Below are 22,398 nucleotides of genomic sequence, written 5' to 3' on the forward strand. Positions count from 1 at the left end.
TGATCCCTGATGGAGTCCCACCTCCACCTTGAACTTCTCTGTTACCCCTACAGCACACCGTACCAGTGTCTCACAGCTAGCATACATGTCCTGCACCAGTCTAACATACATTCTCTGCCACTCCAGACTTCCTCATACAATACCAGAGCTCCTCTCTTGGCACCCTGTCATATGCTTTTTCTAGGTCTACAAAAACACAAACCAGCTCCCTCTGGCCTTCTCTTTACTTTTCTATTAGCATTCTCAATGCAAATACTGCATCCGTAGTACTCTTCCTAGGCATGAAGCCATACTGGTGTTCACAAATGCTGACTTCTGCTCTCGGTCTAGTTTCCACTACTCTTTCCCATAACTTCAGTGTATGGCTCATCAACTTTATCCCTCTATAGTTGCCACAATTCTGCACATCCCCTTTATTCTTAAAAATAGGCACCATCACACTTTCTCACCATTCTTCAGGCATCTTCTTACTCTCTGAGATCTTGTGACAACAGTATCTGTAATATTCCTCAAAACTCTTCCAAACAAGTTAAAATTAAACTTTCCGAAAAATAAATCGATCAATTGTAAAACCTTTTGCCCGCTGGCGTCTCCAAACATTTCCAGCTGTGCTCTGATCCCAGCCTGATGGCCACAGGTTCAACCTGCTGTGCCACAAATGTGCACAGCTCTGCCGGAGGGTGCCACCATGAAACCGCTGACCTTCTTTCTTTTTTCTTTTCTTCAATGTAAATAAGGATACAGTGTTTTGCAGAGGTGGACATACGCCAAATTAATCGACAAATGACACGATCTATAGTTGCGGTGGAGCGTGACGGTGGGGTGGAACTGAAAAGAACGCAAAGCACGGCCTCAGGTCGCTGCCGTCCTCAGGCTTCAGAACGGGCCGGTTCAGGGCTTTCGTCACGCAAGCAGACGCTATTTTTTTAACCTACAGATTTAACCGTCTCTTATATGGTACCGAAGGGGAAGAGAAAAAGAGTAAGTTTGTTAGGAAAGTGGTGGCACTGAAAGTGTTGGACACTTGGACAGGTTACAATAATTTAAGGAAGCTTTACTTCCAAAAAGCATGTTTATTTCAGGGAGAATCTCATATTACGGGCATGCCATATTTAATTTGATGGAGAAGAAAGTAAAACACAGTTACACATTCAGCTGAAAGTACCGGTTAAATAAACCACCGTATAGAAGCACATCTGTAGAAGTCGAGAGGCTGACGGACGGTCCGATCACGTGTGATGGTGAGGCCGACACCGACACGCTTCGGTTCCTGGAGCAGGAATCCATAGCACGAAGCGATGAAACATTTGTATCGAGGACTTTTTTGATTTGGTCACCAAAAATCATTTTATAATCGTCCGACAAAAGTTTGGGAGGTGTGGTTTTGTCTCCAGAAAGCTCAAGTTGTGTCTGGTTCAAATTCAAAATGGGGTCAAAGTCATCACGGGCTTTGGCTGCCTTTCAAATGATGCTGCCTCAGGTCGGAGTGCAGTTGCTAAGTTTATTTAGAAGCAAGACAAAATGCAAAAAATGAGTTAAAAATCTACTCCATGAAGTCTGGGCTACGTTAAGATGTATTTGCCATTTTGCAATGGTATAAATAAAATGTCATCCACGGTCCCGGCTTCCCCACCAGAGGCCGTTCGTTACGGACACGGTTGACACGCGTTCTCGTCAGATGTAAACTGGGTCTTACAAAACAGCAAGACAATAAAGGAGGCACAGACAGTGACCTTAGTAGCCCTGTTAGCACTGCACAGGCTACTATTTGTCATGAAAAAAGTGGCATGCTAGGAAAGAGGTCTTAGGGTTTGTTTTTTTGTTTTTTTTACCATTGATAGAGCATTAGTAACTCTATATTTTGTTGAATATTTTTGACTCTGGACTTTGAGGAACTTCCTGCGGGATCCATCCACCGACGATGAATCGTGACGCTGGAAATGATGTTACCACGTCACTTTCTTCCTTTCGATCGACCATTTCACAGGAAGATAATGGTGTTGAGCCTGATGGAAAACGGTGTTGATGTTGAAAAATGGCGGCGTCAGCAGCAGCAGCAGTAACTCAAGCTCCGGGTTGAAAGAAATTAGTTCTTTGCAAGTAAGCTGGTCGCCGCTCTGGTATTACGAGAGACGTTAGCTGCTCTGCGTCACCCTGTCAGGCTCCTCGTCGCGACGCTCCGCTTCCCCTTCCTCTTCCTCGTTGTCGTCTGGATCCTCCTTTTCGCTCAATTCCTCTCCGATCACGTCGAGCCTGGCCTCTTGGCCGTGCGGCGGCGCCTCGGGCTCGTGAAGCCCGGCCTCCTGCGCCTGCAGCCGGCGCTCCTCCACCAGCAGGAGGCGCTCTCTGACGCCTGCAGCTGCAGACAGATCGCCGGGACTCCCGAAATACTGCTTGCTCCTGAGAAGACAAAAATACAAGTTAGTTTACGAGACGTTAAAGAAGTGTTTTGGATCTGTTAGATTGAAGACGTGCATCCCATTTAGGGAGAAAAAAAAACAACTTAAAGATGATTTAGAAAAAAGTTACATAGCAGAGACGGTACTGAGTCAATATTGAAGCAGAGTTCAAACTGAAGAATGCGTGTCTTTTTTTATTTTATTTTATCATTAGCTGGTTTAATAATGGATATATTTTGAGGCGAAACTGTGCTGAATTCCTTTCCATTACAGTTTGTCTCGTCCGGGTCGATTCATTTTCAATCTAATGTTCTGAAAACAACCTGCAGATGTGGAGTTCAGATGATAAAGGTGATTGAATTGGTGTCTGAGTATTTACAGCCAAACAAACTGAGCTGCTGAGAAAAGGCCTCTGAGCCCGACAATAAATGTGCGGCACATCGGCGTCCCAAAGGCGGTCGGTGTGAAAGTGTGTTTACCCGTCGGGGAAGATGACGGGCATGATCAGTCTGTCCAGCAGAGTTTTCCCGGACGCATTAATATCATCCAAAGACTCCGACTCCACACACTCCTCATGCATCACCTGAAAGACAAGAGAGAGCGAGAGACGAAGAAAAACACCGTTTGTCACCGACGTCCTGGTGAAGTCGCAAACAACCGAGCCGAGGCTCTGCTTCGCTTTCAGTGTTTGATTTTGGAATTTCCCTCGTCGAACCCCTTGCACGTTGTGTTTATGGACCCACGTCTTCCTGCCGAGTGACGCGGATCTCGGGCCTCCTAACAAGGAGGTTCCCGGTTTGAATCCAGCAGATCCCTTGGCCTTCAGACGATGGACATTTTATTAAAAGACTTCAATTTTTCTTTATTTCCAAATCCTTGAACAGACAGTTGCCACTCCCACCTATCCCATAATAACGCGCATCAACAGTTCCGGGCTCCATAGTCATTAAATCACCCAGGACCTTCTGACGGCAGCTGATTCCTTACCGGCCTCATCCTCCTCGAGCGGAGAGCGGCCTTTTGTGCCGCCATCTGTCCACCACCGCCGCCTTCCTCAACGGCCCGTCCATCTGCTCATCCACACTCTTCATGTCTTTTCTCTCTGTGGCATTCAGTTCCTTCAGATCCCTCCCTTCCCCCGTCGCCGCAGCTGTTCCCGGGGTCGTGTCTCGGGCCACTCCTCCTCAGCGTCCAAATCCAACATTACATTCCACTGCTGCGCCGACCGACCGCAAACCCCGTCCTCTCTCCGCCCACCTCTGACAAATACTCGGCTCACCCTAAACCTCCTCATATTTAACACTAACAAATACGATAAACAACAAAGGACTCAGAGCTCTAAACTATCCAAAAAACTTCAGGCTTTCACCAGAGCGGCTCATGGCCGGCGCTCCGGCGCTCCGAGGCTATCGAAGGCCAGCGTGCTCGTACCGAGGGGATGTGATGACGCCAAAAGGCCGGGGAGCTCTCGGTCACAAATGTTCACGAGGACGTCGGCCCTGCCGGCTCCACTCTACCGACGATGAGGATTATGGGATGCGATCCAATGGTATGCGAGCGTTAAACCATGAAGAAGGGTAGCATGGAATGACAGGAATAGAAACTTGAGGATTCCTCTCCCTGGTGGAATGATGGCAGAGTAACTGCTGTTCAACTGTTATACGCTTTGAGTCAATTCATTTTCTGCTCAGTAACCAGATTAACCCGCTTTGACTCAGTCAGTGACTGAATGTAAACGGGGACGATGAATCGAGCTTAATTAAATGTATAATTTCCCGATAGAAACATGGAAGTGTCCGGAATATTCCTTCCACAAGCTGCCAGATCTGGCTTGGGTTTGTCCTCTGCTCTGTGTTACATTACCGACGCGAAGCTTTGCCGCAACAAATATTCCCACAGGCCGTGCTGGGTTTGTTCCAGAAGAACAAGAGGGTCGACAGGGATAAACTTTCTCTCACGACGGACCCATAATGGACGGGACGGATCAGAGGCTGACAGCCCGTAAATCTGTGCGCATATTTTGCAGAGAAACTCAGCACTAGTGATGTGTTGTTCGCAAACGTAACGGCTCTATGAGCCGCCTCCCTTCGAGACGCTTTTTTTTCTCTTGAAGGCGCACGTGATTGGTCAATATGTGCGGTGACGTCACTGTGTTTCTAAATGCCAATCTTCAGTAGAGACGGCTGATCTTTTTCTTTTTGTTTTACACATTTTAATTTATATTTTTTGCGTGTTTTTCAGGAGGTCTGCGTTGTTTCAGTCTGAATTGGTTAAAAGTCGATTGGTAAATAGTTAAAAGTTCTTATATTTCATAGTTTATTAATAGCACTGAAGAGTTAAAATTTTTAATTTATTTTTAATTTTTGATTATTTCATTTTGTTGTTTTGCATTTTTTTTCAGAGATTCTGTGTTGTTGTTCAATTTAAAATTTTTTGAGTGTATAAAAAGCTAAAATTGTTTTGTATTTTATCATTTATTTTTGTAGATCTGTAAATATTTTAATTTATATTTTGTGTGTTTTTCAGGGATCCTATGTTTCACTTTAAATTTGTTACGTATAAAAAAAGCTAAAAGTTTATTCTTGTATTTCATAGTTTATTTGTTGTTGCACTGAAAAGTAAATATTTTTATTTTACATTTTGTTGAGTCGTGTGTTTTTCAGGAATTCTGTGCTGCTTGACTTTAAAGTTGCTTAGTATGAAAAAGTTAAAAGTTTAAATTAGTCAAAAGTTCACTGTAGAGCAAAAAAAAAAAGGCTATTATAATATAGTAGTATAATACTTTTTTTTATTAATTATTAATTCATTTTGTGCATAATGTTACATTATTATTGGTAATATGTCGATTAAAGCAACAAAAAAATCTGAAGAGCCGTTTGGGCGCCAAAAGAGCCGGTTCTGTTAAGTGAGCCAAGTCGTAAGAGCCGCTTCTCTAAAAAGAGCCGGAGTTCCCGTCACTACTCAGCACACTCGGCTCGGAGTTGGCTGGGCGGAACGCTGAATTTGAAAAATAACAAATATCCAACATTGCATTGAACCTAAGGCCGCTTGACACCCCCAGATGTATGATGGCTCTGGACATAGAGAGCATTTCTTCCGGATTATTTTTGCACTTCTCAAAAGTCCCGATCCTCTAATCTCCACGCCGTTTCTTTCCACCGCCTTCGTCCTGGAGCCGTCGCGTTTCCTTTAGCGCCACCGAACGTCCGCTCGACCGCACGCCCTCGGCGGCCGGCCTTCTCCGCAGTCTTACCCGCTCGGCGGCGGCGTGGAAGCCGAGAGCCAGCTCCAGTCGCTGCTGCCTCTCGTCGGCGCTGATGCTGAACTGTTTCCAGACCCTGTTGAGCCGAGGCAGCGTGTCTCCGGACGAGCGCGTGGTGCATCGCAGGGACTGACAGAGGATGACGGTGGCCTGCAGCAGCTGGCGGCCGTAGTCGTAGGTGCTCTGGAGGGAAACAGCACAGCCAGGGGAAGCCGTCACCTTTTTTAATCTGGGAATGTCCAACCGTCTGAAATTCAAAGGTCTACTGAGGTCTGACTTGTAGGACGACCGCTTTCCGCAGATATCCACTGCCAGAGGATCTACTCGGCCTCTGAAAAGCTGTACGTTACTCCTATACCAGCAGGACGAAGCACAGCACAGCACAGCACGGTTTCTATTCCTACGTTGAGTTTAAACCCGGGCCGGTTACCCGCAATTCAGCGACTGGCCTCTGGCGTTCAGTTAAAGAGGGAGCCGAAGTTGAAGAGGATTTCCCGCCGCCCGTAACTTTTGGTCAACATCCCCTAGAGGCTGGAAAAGCGTGCTAACAGGGAAGGTCTCGCTGCTGCCGTGCTCGTCCGCTCTGCCGTGCCGAAAGTAAGCTCTTGCCAACACTGGCGTGGCAGACGGGGCGCCGGACTAGCTCTTGCAGGCCGTCGTAAGAAACGAGCCTCCTTTTTGAATGAAAAATATCAACAAGGATCATTTGCGTGATGATTTCACACCGGCATTTTGCCCACATACTGATGGAAAACCGCTTGGCAGCAATTAGGAAGCCGGCCAGGTGAGTTCCTGCTTATCCTGGCCGGAACGGCCGGGATACATTTCAATTCAGGTCAATATTTTCATAGGTTGTTGATACAGATCGATGTGTCATCACAGCTTTAAACAATGGGATCGATCTGTGAGGAAGAGGTCACCTGAGCGACGTCCACAAACTTCTTGTGTTTGTCCAACATGGTCCTGGTCTCCTGAGAGTCATCCCCGAGTCTGATGTGAGTCTTTAGCAGCGCGTCCAGTAGCTCGCCCAGCCAGTCCACCGCCTAGACCCCAATGAGAAGACACTCGTCTGCGGGAGGAACTTCACTCCAGCGCTCGTGAGTGGAGAGGGTGGGTGAGACACGATGACAAGTACGAAACAAGACATCTATAACCCATTGGGGTTTGACACACAAAAAAACATGCTTGAAAAAGAGACTGAGGCAATTCAAGTGCTCATTTTTGAAGGGCTTTGGTTTTCACGGTTCAGCAGGGGCCTGAACTCTCAGAGATGAAGATGCTGAGGTTCTTTGGGAGGGACCAGGATGGAACGAGTCCATCAGAGGGACCACACGTGGTAGATGTTTTGGAGAGAAGGTCAGAGAAATGAATAGAATACAAATGAATAATACCAAGAAAGAAAGAAATGATCTTGTCCCAGTAAGGAAACATCTTTCACACAGCACACCCGTCAAACCGGATCACCTGCCGACAGACGCTCAAACCCTCCGAGCGGCACTGGAGCCGAGAGTGAGTTACTACAGAACAGTGGGAATGTTGGGGTTTCACCTGCAAAGCATCTTCTTCACATTTGAACAGCTGGACCATCTGAAGCATCTTCAGCCTCCTTACGTCCACCATGTCCTCACACCTGCACCACACATTTTAAAGGCTCCGTTCACAACAAGAAACAATTCTCTACATTTTCAGTCAGTTATAAGGTGGATTCAAATGGATTACACTGGGATGTGTAAAAACTCTTGAAACTCTGGCACAACAATTTCCTTCGGGATTAATAAAGTTGTTCTCATCGCATCTCATCTCATGTACTGGGATATCGTATGGTAACACCCTTCTCTGTACCCTACCGCTTATCTTCTCTGTACCTTACTGCTTATCTTCTCCATTTCCTACCACTAATCACATGTCTAACCTTGTAAGACAGGGGATGCAGATGTGTGTGTGTGTGTGTGTGTGTGTGTGTGAGATTGAAGTTTTATGTGAAGGCCTGCTCTGTGTGATCGCAGGTCCCAGGAGGGAATCTTACCTCTGCTTACGGAGCTGCATCTCCTCCATCACGGTTTGGATATGCTGAACATTATCTTGTTGTTCTCCAGCTGGACTTTCCGTTTCCTCCAAAGGCCACGAAGGCTGGCTGCACATTTGCTCCATCAACACGGCGCCCTTCTGCCGCAGAGAGGCCAGTCCTGCGTCTGCACGAGGTAGAAGCCATCCGTGTGACAGAGCGGCAACAGAGCGGCAACAGAGCGGCAACCGAGCAGCAACTCCGCTTCGGTCAAGCAGACCGAGGGTCGCCGTCCTCTGTCGTGACGCGCTAGTCTTTGAAAATGTTGGGCAAAAAAACACTCGAAACAAATCAATCTTTTTTTCCCCTCTTTCCTGTCTCCTTCTAGTGTTGGCGACCAATATTTAGTTCTTACAACTTTCTAGGTTATTTTGAGCACATGCTAACTACGCCACCGTCATCTATAAATCGGTTTGGGTGATTTTCTTTCGTTAGTTTCAAGCTGTTCTATTAGAATTTTGGGGCGTCAGGAATGTGGCTCATTTTGAGGTGATCTGTTGGACTTTTATTTCAAATTTTTGAAACCAATACCTATTATTTTTTGAGAAAAAAGGTATGAATAAATTAGAAAAAAAAGCGAATGCGCAACATTTTGCCCGACTAAGAATAAAATAACTTTAAGAGGACAAGACTTTTTACAATCATGTTAGCAACAATAGATGATCTGAAAATCGGAGCCACGGGCGAACGTATCGAAGTATATCGCCAGCAGTAAAATGTGGCATGTTGTCAGAGAAGTCATTCTTAAGCTCTTATTTATTCTTGATACCAATGACAGGGACAAACATCCCAAGGTCACTGGTTCAATTCCCAAAGTACGGAGTGGGCACGTTCTCTTCCGGTTTCCTCCCAAACACTCGCATCCTATCGCTGCCGCCTCGCCGTTTGACCGTTTGACCGCAGAGACAGACCCCGGCCTCCCCGCCAGCCTATCTGTGAGCCGCATCGATGAAGAATGAATATTTGTCACAAACCAACAGTCTGCAGTTTCTCCTCCAGCAGTTTGAGGTTTTGCTGAATCGAGGCTGCATCGGCTGGTGCCACGTCAGCACAGAGCATGCCCAGGAGCCCGTCCAGCTGCTGAGACAACTGAGAGACACAGCCAAGCCATTACAACGTCAAACTTCAATTTCCTTTTTGTAAAAGACAAAGTGTGCTCTAGAAATGGCAACCCATACTAACTCGTTAATATCTCGTAACACTAAATGCCGCTTTACACCAACGTGCGTGAATCTGTCCGACCCCTCGGGTCGTCTCAAATATTTTGTCTGACGCACAAAGACCCAGATCATTGGATGGACTTCATTATAGTGACGACTCAGTCGCTCTCTTGTTACGACGGGGATAAAGTCGTAACGTGTTGAAGAATATTAAAAAATGAACTGTGCCATCGTGAAGTAAATCATTGAATGACACATTCTTAACAGGATGATGCACTTGGAGATTCTTGCTCAGCTTGAACCATCCCAGCTAAAACCGCTCTGAAACTTCTCAAAATGTTTCTACACAAGAATCAGAAGCTTTATTGTGTGTATTCGATGCAAAGTTACCTCCTGAGTGGTGCTGTGAAAGCCCTGCGCCGCCTGGAGGACATTCTGCCTGCTCTCCAGATGAGCAGCCTGCTGGTAGCAAACATCACTCAGCTGCTGCTGCAGAGCTTTCAGTTCTGCCACATCCTCCTCCTCCCCGGCACTCAGCATGGCGGCGATCTGATGATTTAACTCCACGTACACGGCAAACCACTCCTGCTCACATGCGCACACAGACACCAGACAAATACGTTTTGGTTTATCGGGAGAAATTCTCATTGATGTAGAAATGAGTGAGGAAGAGAAGGTCCGTTTTCAAAACGAAAAAAAAAAAAAACCCATGAAGTCGGCAGCAGAGTGGAGGAGTAACATCTTCAATCTGCATGCACGCCGAGCACATTTATCTTGAAAATACTGTGAAACTTTTATTTTCCAAAGGCTTTAGTGTATAACAGTCTTACACTGTGCTGGCTCTCGATTTCCTCGTGTTTCTGCTGCAGGGCCTGAGCCGCTCGCATCGAATCTCCGATGGCTTGATGGGTCTTCAATAGGTCGGACCCGGGACCCTGAAGCCAGGTGACCACCTGAGGGGAGGATGATTTAGTGAGCTGAAACAAGACGCGGACTTGTAGAGCCGAGAGTCAGGTTGATTCTAATCTACGGGACATCTATGGTGTCATCATGTTTACATTCACTTGACCTGAAATGAAACTGCAAACAAGGAGAAGTTTTGGGAAGCAGGTGTCACGACTGTCGCTCTGATCCGAACACGGTGAGCGGACGGTCAGAACAGGAAGTGAAACACAGGCCTCCTTACACCGGACCGGGATATTTGGAAGGAACAGCAGTTGCAAGAACTAAAACAGACCATCTGATGACTTTTTTTTTTGTTGGGAGAAAAGGTATCTTTTTCATTCGCAACGAGTCATAAGAGAAGAAGCCGGCTGAGACCAGGTGACCATCTCGAAGACTTGACCTGAGCACACAACATTTCTCGTTTCGCGGAGGGGAGAACATTTTAAAAGTGCTGTGATTCTGAGTGTTCTCATATCAGAGCATCCTCACAAAAGAAACACAGACACTCGGTCGGTACTGTAGCAGCAACAAACGGAACGGTTTGGACAAACCAAGCCTTCTGACAGACGTCGTGGAGAAGGCAGGGAAATGGAAAGAGTCGCACATGAGAACAGGAGAAAATGCTGAGAGTGATTCACCGACAGGACGTGACGCAGACGGACCGTGAGAACTTTTGGAGAGACGCTTTCCTGGGTTCAGAACGTTTTACCCAGAACAATTAAAAAAGATGGGGGGAAATAATGGCAACTTGATGTTCTTCCTTCCATTTGAATAAACCAAGGAACTCTGCCTGAGAAGCCTTGAGAGCACAAGGTGAACGAGGCGTCTGTATTATAATAATTCATAATAATTTCATCATGTATCCTCCACTCGTCCCCGTGGGGAAATTGATTCCCTGCAGTGAAGCCGTGATGGACGAACGTGCACAGGAGGCTGCAGGGAAGCAGCGACGGCTTCAGCTCAACAACACAAGCGGGAGCCGGGAATCCAACCAGGAACAATCGCCTCCAAAGACCATCGCTCGACCTCCTGCGCCACGCCGCCCATAATATGATTTATTTGGTGTCGGTCTTATGATCACTGTGTTTAACAATGGAAAATTAGAGAACATGCACATGTTGTTTAAGTACACAGCGTACACAATGTACACAACGTACACACACTCCACACCTTAGGGTCGGGTTAAAAATCTCCTGCAGACAAAGTGGGACTGGTTCATTTTGAACGGCCCGTAGATGATTTTGAACATCTGACCTGCATGACCTTGGTGTGGATCTCGTCCAGCTGAGTGCGCTTGTTTCGCTGTCTGCATAGTTCCTGGTAGCGGGTGTATTGCTCCCTGAGCGAGTCCAGCAGCTTCATCACCTGGGGCTGAGCTAACAGCTCCTCCTCCATGGGGTGCCAAACTGGACCTGCAGGTCAGAGAATTGTTAGGCAAAAACCTGATTTAGGTCTGTAACGCTAAGCGTTCGCATTCCAGCGCCACGGGGGCCAACGGGCACCACTGAGCCATTTAAATGTAACCGTTCGTGGATGAGCCAGGAGCTGTGGCAGCCACGAAGCAGCACCGGGGAGCGGTTAGGGGTTCGCTATCTTGCTCAACAACACTTCGGGGGGCCGAGAGGACCGGGACGGCTCCTCTTACCAGCTGAGCCACATCGCCAAGCCAAGCTTTCAACGCATTAGAGGCTGTGCTGCAGCACGCGACTGCCTACAAAATGAAAACGGCAGCATTTTTGTTACTCCTCTGCTGTGTGGCCATTAAAACTGTTGGTTGAAGTTTATAGAAGGTGCTGACATCTTCCATTAGAGTCAGCAATGTAACTGAGCGATTCAGTTTAAAATAATTGAGTTGAAAATTGTTGTTAACATTTCTCTGTCCGTCGTACTTTAAGGTTCGCACCACGGTCTCTACGATCATTCCAAACACTTATTTATTCAAACAACCTTAAAATGTATCTGTGTAACAGTTTGATAGAACACACGTCCTTATGTCCGACCACAGCTGTAGGAGACCCTTCGAAGCTTTCAACGCCGTCACAAGAGCTGACATTTTCCACATCCTCGAGACAGCAAAAGGCCTGCTATCTTCACAGGAAAGGGGGATTATTCTGAAAATGTGTTTTTCCTCCCCAACTGAGAGGGAGTAGCCTTGCCATGTTCGGGTGAACATAACTTCAAATGCTTCTGGTTTCCTCCTGGTTCTCATCGAATCAAAAGCAGGTCGTACACACCGCATTGTAAGCTGCTTTTGTTCCTTATCGTCCTCCTTCACTGCACAAGTGATTCTGCTTTTCTGCCTCTAATTACATAAAACTTCCATTTGTTCAAGTAATTGCTCCCGAACGCCTTCTAATTGAGGGCGAAGTGAAAGCGGCCAAGTGTTATCCATGTGGCGGCGCTGCCGACGGGCTGGTTTGCTCCTCACCTCCTTGTCCTCCTCCTCCTCCCTCAGAACCGTTAAACCTGCGCTGCTGCAGCTCCGACAGCAGCTCGTGACCTGCAGAAAGACACCAAAACAAGTGGGGAGGGATGGAGATCAGGACGGATAAAGAGAAAGAGGACAGGCTGAAAAACTAACTCAGCAGCATTCATGTTCTTTGTGATTTGGCAGAGAGGGGAGGTCAGGGCCGCAAACCAAAGCTGCCTTCACCATGATCACACACACCAAAGGTGTTCACCCACTACGCGGCTCCCCTGAAAGCATGAAGCCACGTCTTCCACAGCCTCCGAGTACGTTTCAGACGTGACCTCAACATCTAAGGCTTACCGGTCTGCAGAACGGTCTCGGGGTCAAAGGACGGCATGAGCGCCGAGTCGGCTGACCTGGAGGACAGAGGATGGAGATTCAGTTATTCCCTGCAATAGTCCACTTTACCGACCGTTACACGCAGCATGAGATGATACGTACAAGGGAACGGGAACTTGCATTTGACTTGGAAAATACACTTCACACATAATATATATAAACACATTGTTTTCTTCATTGAGTCATTGTCTGTTGGGGGCATCTTGCTGTCAAGGTGGTCGGAAACCAAATACATCTTCTGTTTATTTATTGGACTTGAGAAAAACGCTGTTCACGCCAGTTGTGATCGCGCACGTCGACAAGCGAGAGCCGAGTGCTCAGCGCGGCTCAGGTCTCTACAGTGTCTTGGGATGCAGAACATAACACAGTGCGTGTCAAATATATTCTACCTTTCCATGTCTGAAAGAAGACAATCGGAGCCGGATGATGACGCTGAGGCATGTTTGCTGTGTTACACTGCACAAAAGATTATTTCTCATGTTTGAGCTGCCGCTCAAGTTGTGACCCTCCAGGCAGCGAATGTGACCAGGAGGGAACGAGGGAAGGGAGTCATATTGCTGTAAACAGGACCTCATGCTAATTAGTGACAAGAATCACGATCAACGCCAATCTTGACCTGTCAGTTTGGAAATGAAAGATATTTTGTGGTATTTTGGACTGGAAACGTTTAAAGATTATAACGAGGGTTTTCCAAACATGTTCGTGCTTTGAGTCTCACACAATCTTGATCTGCATACATTCGAAATGAGGTTTGGCCTGGAAATAGTGGACAGACGACGTACTATATTACAAATGTCCCCAAGTGAGAGCTAGATCAGAGTTTGTGTGTGTGTGTGTGTGTGTGTGTGTGTTTACCTGTCCACTGAGCTCTTGTTTTCACGGTCATTGATAATCGACAGCTCATCCAGAAGCGATGTTGACTCCTTGGTGAATTTCTCAAAAACCTGACAGACAAACAGCAACAATTAGAGATACGATATCGATATCTGATAAATCGGTCCGCTCTTGTATCGATCAAGAATTTAAAAAAAACAGACCAGTCTCTTGTTGAGCCAGTCTTTGTGGTCGTAGTCCAAACTTCCACCGAAATCGTCTGTGAGTTGGGAAGGTTCGATGTAGCGAGTCAGCTTGTTGGCCGAGACCAGGATGACCTGACAGAAGGCAGGAGGGAGCCGAGCGGCGGCGAGCAAAGATCACATCACTGCTCGGCCAGTCATTGGACATCAACCACATTCTGTGTTAACGCAGGGTGAATAACATGATGGCCAACAAGGGGAAGGCAGTCAATATTTGTTTGTTTGTTTGTTGACGTTCAAACAGAAGGAAAAATATTGTGATCTTTTCTTTTTGTCACTGTTTTTTTTTTTTTTTTCACTCCTCTATGTCTAACAAATTTCCTTCCCGGTCTCTTTGAGGCGGCCTTCTTTGAGTAAACATGGCCGGCGGCCAGGAAAGCGCTGCAGGGCACGGCCGCATGATCCCGGCTGTGCTTTGACCAGGCTCAGCTGATACCGCTTTCATGCAAAAATGATAAAACACTGAACATAAGAACGACTGCATCACTTTGACTTAAACTTGATATTGTTAACATGCTGTGTCTTATTTACATGAATTATACTCCCAGGAAAATTCAGCAATGGTGAAAGAAGACGTCTTCTTCACATCATTATTGCAAAATAATGGTTTAAACAAGGTTCAAGGAATTAAATCCCTGTGTTTGAGTCTGGGCCTGGAAGGATGGATGAATGGACTTCGACCCGTTTCATGATTCTGTGCCACGACAATTCAGTGCCAAGAATGAGACAAATCACACCGTCACGTGTAGATTTGTTTTCGTTTGTCTCCGAGACACCGGTTCTTCACCGGTTCCGCTCCGGAGCGGTTCTTCACCGGTTCTTCACCGGTGGAAGCTGCATGGGAGAGCAGCTAAAGAAAGCCGCGGAGGGGGCGCACATGGAATCGCATGTTGGAAGAGGTTCCTTGGTGTGGTGAGGCATCATGGAGCCTCTTGACCATCAAACAAGGCGCTCGGTTTGAACACCGTTTCCACGGTGAGGCTGCTTCTCAGCAGGAGGCCTGGAGCTTTTGAGCGGCTAAGGGGGGATGAGGAAAACACAAAACTACCGCTGAATCCTGGGAATAATGTTGATTATTGTGCTAAAGGACTACAACTTGGGAGGACATTTACTTTCTGGCAACACAATGACCAAGTGTACAGGAACAGTTAAAGAAAACAAAAATCAAGGCGAATGTTCCGCAATGGCTTGAGCTTTTCTGCAAGGATTGATGGAGAAACATTGCCGTGTTGGGATGCACCAGTCTGAGCCACATCCAGACTCAAGCAGCCAAAGGTCCGTCTGCTACATAGCAGCGTAGCACATCATTTAATTTATCCTTGTACCATTTTAATTCACAATAAAAATCAAGGCTTTTTTAATCAAAGGATTTGGAGGTTTTTTTGTGCAAATTCTTGTCAAGAAAGCCAGAATACAACGTTCCCTTTAATCGTCCCACAGAAGGGAAATATTCGATAGGCCGACAGTGATTTCTTTTATAAAGGCTTGAAATGTGAGAGGGGGGCCGAGGGGGGGGGCGCTTTTAGTCTTTGTACATTCGGGAATTACAGAACTCAATATTCAATCTATGGCAGATCAATAATTCATGAAAATATTGCTTGTTGGTTGGAGCAAAGCACTGACTGGGCAGCGGTTCCAACCAGAGAAACCAATATTAGATGACTGGTTTGGAAGTGTCTGGTAGTTTACAGAACAGAGAGATGAACACTTCCTGTGACAATGCCGTACGGTGTTTAAGCGTCCGGGTTCTCGACCCGCCGCCCGCAGACCGACTGGGGCCGCAGAACCACATTTGGTGCCTTCGGGTAACCGCTCAGCAAAAAGGCGAGTGCTGGAAAAACATGTGGGCCACACAAACACTACCCTTTGTCAACTGGGGGCCTCGATATATTGACCTGCCGGCCTGAATCGGCCTGCCGGTTTGAGACCGCTGGTTTAAGGCGCTGTGGTCAAAACGGACTAGGCATGTCTGACCATCGCACATTTTATGGACCCCCGAGTAAAGGTGACGTCCTCTGTTCAGATGCTCAAAATGGGTTTGAGAGAAACTGGCCATTTTTCTGTCTTTCATTTCCATCCTAACAACATGGCTGTCCAAGCGGTGGCGCAACTACTGCGTGGACATCTGTCCTCTGAACGCCATGTTTCTGTCTCTTTATTGTCAAACTCCGCCCTTCCTCCCTCATCATCACCCCAGAAACACAACAAGAGGCCTGTCTGAAGGCACCGCAGACCGGAAGATTCACCTCAAAGACGAAGCCACTTCTTTTATCGTAAATACTAAAAAACAAGCACCGCCTCCTTGGTAACTCGTCGGAAACCCGTTCAACGAGGAGTAGTTAAGACTCACCTCGAACCCCAAGCGGTCCTTCTCCTTCCAGAAGCAGAAATGTGTGACCTTCTTATCCCAGAACTCATCAGGTTTCACCACGCAGACTAACGACACCTCCGCTGGGATCACATTCTGAAACGGCGTTCATGTTTTAGTATCCAGTTAAAGTGATGGAGTTGTTTTGATGTAAAACATGTACCTGCAGCATGAGCACCACTGTCTTCACGATGTTCCACTGAGACTTGCGTCCGTCCACGATGACGGTGAAACCCCGAGCTTTACACTTATCGCTGAGAGACGATAAAGATGGTTGTTTCTTCATTTCATTGTGACTTTTAAAATCTCTTCTACATGCAGTGTCTTACAGAGCTATTGCACTCACATCCAACGGGACAAACTGTTAAAAAAGTTCAAAATGTTGGTAGCATTTCTGTGCGCTTACAAGGACAGTTTCATAAATGTACAATGTTTTTTGGAATCCGGCTCGATCGATTAGGAGACGTCAAAAGTGTTTCACCGGGAATAACGTACGGGAAGCCGGCTGACCTCAGTCCTGGTGGCCTTTCTGAGCGTACCTTGGTATGCTGAGCAGGTAGTCCAGAGTGGCGCTGAGTTCTTCCATGCAGGTCTGATCCGAACACAGCGGAATGGTCAGGATCAGGCCGCTGCGCCGGTCTTTACCCCCTAAACAGAGAAACAGAGGCGGTGGGGATGCATTTGAAGCCAGGAGGTACATTGCCAGGGTTTAAGGATATATGAGGTACATGAGGTGGACACAGTAATTACTTTGTACTTTGTACGTTGTACTTTGTGTCAAAGACACGGGAGGACGTGGGTTGTGCTTGTATGCCGGTCACTGACAGAGAGTGTTTACCTGAAAGGAAGGCCAGCTTCTTCTTGAGGATGGGGAGGATGAGGGTTGCTTCCATAGTAGCTGAAGACACACATATGACACTCGATGAAGAAAGATATTAGGTTCAACCCGGCCGCCGTCAGACGCTCAAACAGCCGACACTCATTCCTCTTCCTGCACATGTAAAGGGTCCTGCCTCTTCATTTGCACTCGTCCCTGCGCACCGAGCTGCACTCTAACGGCTTATTGCGCTGCTTTCTACTCGCCGTTCTATGGCAACGTTCACATTCAATTCTATAATCCTATGTATAACAATGTTTACGCTCTGCTACCGGCACGTTTCCCAATGCACTGAGGACAGCGAGGTAGGACTCTCACCGTGCAGGGAAACACATTTCTACACTGTACAATTGACAATAAACACTTTGAATCTTGAATATTTCTACAAACTTCTACTCGCACTGAACTGAAATCCCATCAGATGGAGATCAGATGCTAGGCTACCCCAAAGATAGCGCTCCACGGAGTCAGAGAACGATTCTAAATGCAAGAGCACAAAACGGATCCCAGAACAACTGCATTGAGTTTTGGGGGTTGCAGAACTCACTGGCAGCACAATTTAATGAAGTCCCATCAAAGTCGCAGCTTTGCAAGTTCATTCAGAATTGTATTGCCATGTTGCTGCCTTGTCCAAAGCTGAGATCCAGCCACACCAGGGGAGGAGGCCAGGTAAGTGAGACAGGGTCTGCAGGACTGAGGATGTGGCTTGAGGAAGCCCAAGTCCAAAACAACCACAGGTGACACAGTATTTCTTTGTATCAAGGAATTCCAAAGAGAGCGGTCTTCGGTTCGATGCAGAAAGCTTCTCAGCTTGCCAGAAGCTCCCCGTAGGTGGGAGAGCAGAAGCAACAGGAACCTGAGATACAAGTAAAGGCAGCTTGGATTTTGGTGATGCGGAGAGGAGTCCTTCCCCTCAAGCATGGACGGTCCACACAGAAGCTGCGCTCCAGCAGACGAACACAGCTTCCAATATCCTTCTCTGAGGTTTCCCAAACCATCTCCTCTGCTACCTGCTTGTTTTTAGGTGTTGTAACTCAGAAGTCTTCCCCGGGGCCCACGCCTCAGGACCGTCTGCACAGATACTGCAGGGACGCTGTGAACATTTTCTTTGATTCTATCAGATTTTAAACACTTCTAATCTTTGTATTCTTTTTTCCACCAATTTAAAGGTCTTCAAATAAACACAAACATGAATTCAACATACTGTGGTGGAGAGGTAAATGGAAGCAGAGCTCTTTAGCTCAGATATGTGCACATTCAGCACATTTCTTGAGCTCAGCCGCGGTTCATTCCCAATACCAGACAACGCATAAATCGAGCAAAAAACACGAGTGTGTCCGTGATCTGATAGCTCAGTATTGTACATGTGATACTGTAACGGGAATATCTGGCGGCGGCACTTATAGTCCATCGGTCAGTTTTTATTTCCACGTTTATGTTTAAAATAAAAATGTTGGTGTGAAAAGCTTGTACACGTGATTATCGTGCAAAAGGACAGACGATGCTATTAGCATCACTGGACCCTGCACACGTTGGAATAAAATGTGAATATTTTTACCTGTTTATAGCCTGAATATGTGCTTCTACGTGGCCCCAGGAAAACACAAAAACAATATACACAGTGCGGGTCCCCCTCCGGCCCCCCATCGGGCCGGAGACCTCGGACGGATGTTGCCGAACCACTTAAACCTGTTTCACTGATCGACCGAGCGCATTCTGTTGGTCCACCGGACCGGCATCTCTCTCGAGGGCAGGGGAGCTTTGGGGCGACATGTGGGGTCATAAGGTCGGCGGTGCTGGAAACATCACGAGTTGCAGAGCCTCTGTCTGCTAAACCTCTCCATGTCAGAGTTCCGCTCAAGTGAACTTAAGCGATTGATTGAACTGAAATCCTCCACCTAACTCTCCATCTGGAAGCCGAAACAATATCTAAACCCATTTCATTTTTCTGTTTCAAATGATCATAAAAAGCAACTTCAAAGAACTTCAAACAGTCTTGTGCATCATTTAGCAAAATCCAGCACACTTGATTCTGTCAGCAAAGGCAAAGCCACGTGCACTGTGTCTGCAGGCCACCAGACCCGGAGCCTCTCTGGTCCGCGGGCCACCAGACCAGGAGCCTCTCTGGTCGGCGGGCCACCAGACCAGGAGCCTCTCTGGTCCGCGGGCCACCAGACCCGGAGCCTCTTTCACTGCCAGTACTCTGTAAATCTGCTCAGTTTATCTTCAAACTGTGTCAGCATCCAGTGCTGAACTTCATGTGAAGGCCAGCAGAGCGGGCAGTGAAGGCACCGCTGGGGACAACCCGTCCCATTCCCTCAAACTACAAACTAAAACCTGGACTACTGTGATCCCAGACTGGATGAACCTGAAGGCGACCCGCCGCCGCGTCCCTCCGCTTCCCGAGCGCCTGCGGCCGCGGCCTGGCTGCGGCTCACGGTAGCCCCGGCTGTAGCCCCGGCTGTAGCCCCGGCTGTAGCCCCGGCTGTAGCCCCGGCTGTAGCCCCGGCTGTAGCCCCGGCTGTAGCCCCGGCTGTAGCCCCGGCTGTAGCCCCGGCTGTAGCCCCGGCTGTAGCCCCGGCTGTAGCCCCGACTGAAGCCCCGACTGAAGCCTTGCTGGAGCCCGGCTGGAGCCCCGACTGTAGCCCGGCTCGGCTCGGCCTTCAGACACATTGACCTACATTTACCGTCAGCTGACTGCGGCGCTGCGGCTCTCGCGTCTCCTCCGCTCGGTCGCCGAGCTGCGGACCGGCCGGGGCTCCTCACCGTCCGTCCGTCCGGATCTTCACATCCTAACGCCGCGGCTCTCCTTCTCCCGGGTCTCCTTCGGCGCCACGTTAGCCGGGTGATGTTCCGCGCTTGGCCCCGCTCCCATGAAGGACACGGACGGATCGGGTTTGTTCCGCTCTCGGTTCGTCAGGCGGCGGCGGCGCTGGCGGATCCGACGAGAGGCGACCTCACAAAGGACCGCCGCTTCCGGGAGACGCAGTTCAAAATAAGAGTCTGCGCGTCCTCCGCTCAGGGTACACACACACACACACACACACACACACACACACACACACACACACACACACACACACACACACAGACCAGCGCCTCCGCCTGCCGTGGACACGTTTACCTGCAGACCAGAAGGTCACCGCCGTCACTGACCTTCACCCATCAGTCCACTCGTTACCAGGAGAAACGCAAAGACGAACCGAAACAGACGAAAATTCCGTGACAAAAAGCAGCCAAACCAAAATGTCTGAAGGCAGTGTGGAGGAGGCCTCCGGTGAGGAGAGCTGGTCCTGCAGCCCGTCGGCCTCCTCGCCTGGAGGAATTGTGCTTCTTTCCACTCATTCCCCTGTTATTTCCTACTGACCGCTTGTCAGTAAATTTGGGGGCGATTTGTGGGGAACCCCGACTCTGACTGCGTCTCCTCTCGGCCTTTTGGCTAAAATCTAGTATAGGATTTATAATTGTAATTATCCTTCATTAATCGCTCGTGGGGAAACAGTGCTTCGGTCAGGGCTTCGGCGTGTCGCTCAACAGCGTTCCCGGGAATCCGACCGGGAACGTTCGCTTTCGGAGACGATCGCTCGACCTTCTGCGCCTCGTCGCCCCAAAAATCTGTTCTTAACGGTTTGCCATCTGATACCGTTGAATACGCAGGGGGTGGAAAAGGAGCCGGTTCCGTCCACGCCGGGCCTCCACCTGGTTCTGCAGCACCGCCTCGGGCCGTCCTGGAATCCAACGTTCCCTATCGGGTTCCCTCCGAGCAGAGCGGTGACCTCGGCCTCTGCCAAGGAGCCGCCCGCCGCTCGCCGTCCGCCCAAGAGGGCCTTGTGAGGTTGTTAGACCTGGTATAATTCAAAGTGACAAAATAAAGGCTCTTCTTCTGCCAGAAATGTGATTTCTGTCCATCATTGAATGAACATGGACCACAGCTGCTTGAAAGAAGAACAAGACAAGGATCAGCTGATCGTGTCCATAGATCTCTAAAAGTCAAGTAATACTCAGTGAAAGGCTCTGGTGATTCCTGTGACCTTTTTTTCCCACTGAGTCCCTTCTAGGATCACTTTTGCACCAGTTTTCCCTTCTGGAACTGGAAGTCCCAAAGGAACTTGGCTTGGTCACCTGGATCTCCTTTGGAGGTGTCCTCCACCTTGATCCTTAGACCTCCAGCCCATGCTCGGTACAGATGCTGCTGTGCACGGACAGTATGTGTGTGTACGCTCGCCACCCAGGACGCTCCATGTGTGCCTGTCCTGCAGCGTGATACAACCCGCTATTGCATGCTGGACTGCCTCAGGACCCGGGGTCCACCGCGGTGCAGGTCCTGAGGCGGTGCAGGACCCGGTGTTTGCAGCGGTGTGATAGACCCCGCCCGGCATCCACCTTGTGTTTAAGGCTTTCCGACTGATGTCTCTGAAGGTACACGCCGCGCAAGAGTTTGTCTGTCCATGAAACATTTAGTCTCCTCCTCCTCCTCCTCCTCCTGGACTTCTGCTTCTTGAGGTGTTCCTTCAGCAGATCCTTATTTGAGGGCATCTTCCTGATGGACTCAGGTTTGCAGGCTCTTCCAAGACAGCGGCTTGGACAATCACCACCCCTGCGTACCCGTTTTCCACTTGGTGTGTTGCCTCTGGCTGTTGAGCTTTAGGTAACCCAAACCCTCGATGCATTTTTTATGGACAGAAGCCTCGTTGTCCTGATATCAGCGGCTTCGGTTTGTACCAGATATCACACGAGCCGGATCTGGTCACGAGCAGGGCAAAAGGGTGTTGTTCTCAGATCTTGTTCTTGACATTGGGTTTCGGGAGCTGCCTCGCCCTCTCAGGATATTTGGACGTGGCAGGCCTCCGTTATTGGGATCCATAAGAATTTCCAGCTGTCCTGGACATTTGCTTTGCTGCTCTCAGATCCTTCAAGACCTTCAGTAACAAAGATCTTCCTACTTCTGCTCACCAACTGTCCAGCTTGAATACTGTGGGGCTTCAGAGATATGTATATATATATATATATATCTATATATAGATATATATATATATCTTCTTCTTCTTCTTCTTCTCTTTTGGGCTTTTCCCTCCAGGGGTTGCCACTCTATAGGTAGGTATACTGAAAAAATGCTCTTGTTAAGGATACCCAATACATAATACATACAACAGTACATTACTACAAGTTAAAAAGAGGCATAATGTATTAGTGCCTTTCAAAGTGCAGAAAGAGGTTCTGCTCTTGGCCAATGAATATGTCAATAAAAAACATCAGTTATCCGTGATGAAGTGACCGTCTCTGGCCGGAAACGCTCCGGCCGATGCAGGATAAGCGGCGCATACAAGGAATGCTAAGTCCAACCCCAGGTTTTAGAATACAGCAACATTGATGACACATTGCATTCAAGTTTTTAATCACAAAATGTGACAAATTATTACAAAAACACAAAATACTA

General features: G+C 48.1%; 1 protein-coding gene across 3 annotated transcripts; it reads right to left on the reverse strand.

Annotated features, from left to right (window-relative positions):
- Window positions 1–1,053: 1,053 nt before the first annotated feature.
- Window positions 1,054–19,962, reverse strand: sestd1 (SEC14 and spectrin domains 1). Of its 3 annotated transcripts, none has more exons than XM_086148718.1 (19): window positions 19,728–19,962; window positions 16,923–16,982; window positions 16,624–16,732; window positions 16,248–16,338; window positions 16,067–16,180; window positions 13,678–13,791; window positions 13,496–13,584; window positions 12,602–12,657; window positions 12,260–12,331; window positions 11,086–11,243; window positions 9,717–9,839; window positions 9,277–9,471; window positions 8,701–8,815; window positions 7,688–7,853; window positions 7,210–7,291; window positions 6,582–6,704; window positions 5,653–5,844; window positions 2,879–2,982; window positions 1,054–2,400 (listed from the first exon to the last, which is right to left on the reverse strand). In XM_086148718.1, the coding sequence occupies exons 2-19, from the start codon at window positions 16,975–16,977 to the stop codon at window positions 2,136–2,138; spliced, it is 2,223 nt and encodes a 740-aa protein (XP_086004844.1). In that variant the 5' UTR covers window positions 16,978–16,982; window positions 19,728–19,962; the 3' UTR covers window positions 1,054–2,135. The 3 variants fall into 3 exon arrangements, with proteins under 3 accessions (XP_086004844.1, XP_086004845.1, XP_086004846.1); XM_086148719.1 differs by having other exon boundaries at window positions 19,649–19,781; XM_086148720.1 differs by having other exon boundaries at window positions 19,643–19,770.
- Between the last annotated feature and the right edge of the window lie 2,436 nt (window positions 19,963–22,398).

This window comes from Fistularia commersonii, chromosome 6 (assembly GCF_037954325.1).
Source record: "Fistularia commersonii isolate RoL2024-O1a breed Wild chromosome 6, RoL_Fcom_v1.0, whole genome shotgun sequence".
Taxonomy (NCBI): domain Eukaryota; kingdom Metazoa; phylum Chordata; class Actinopteri; order Syngnathiformes; family Fistulariidae; genus Fistularia; species Fistularia commersonii.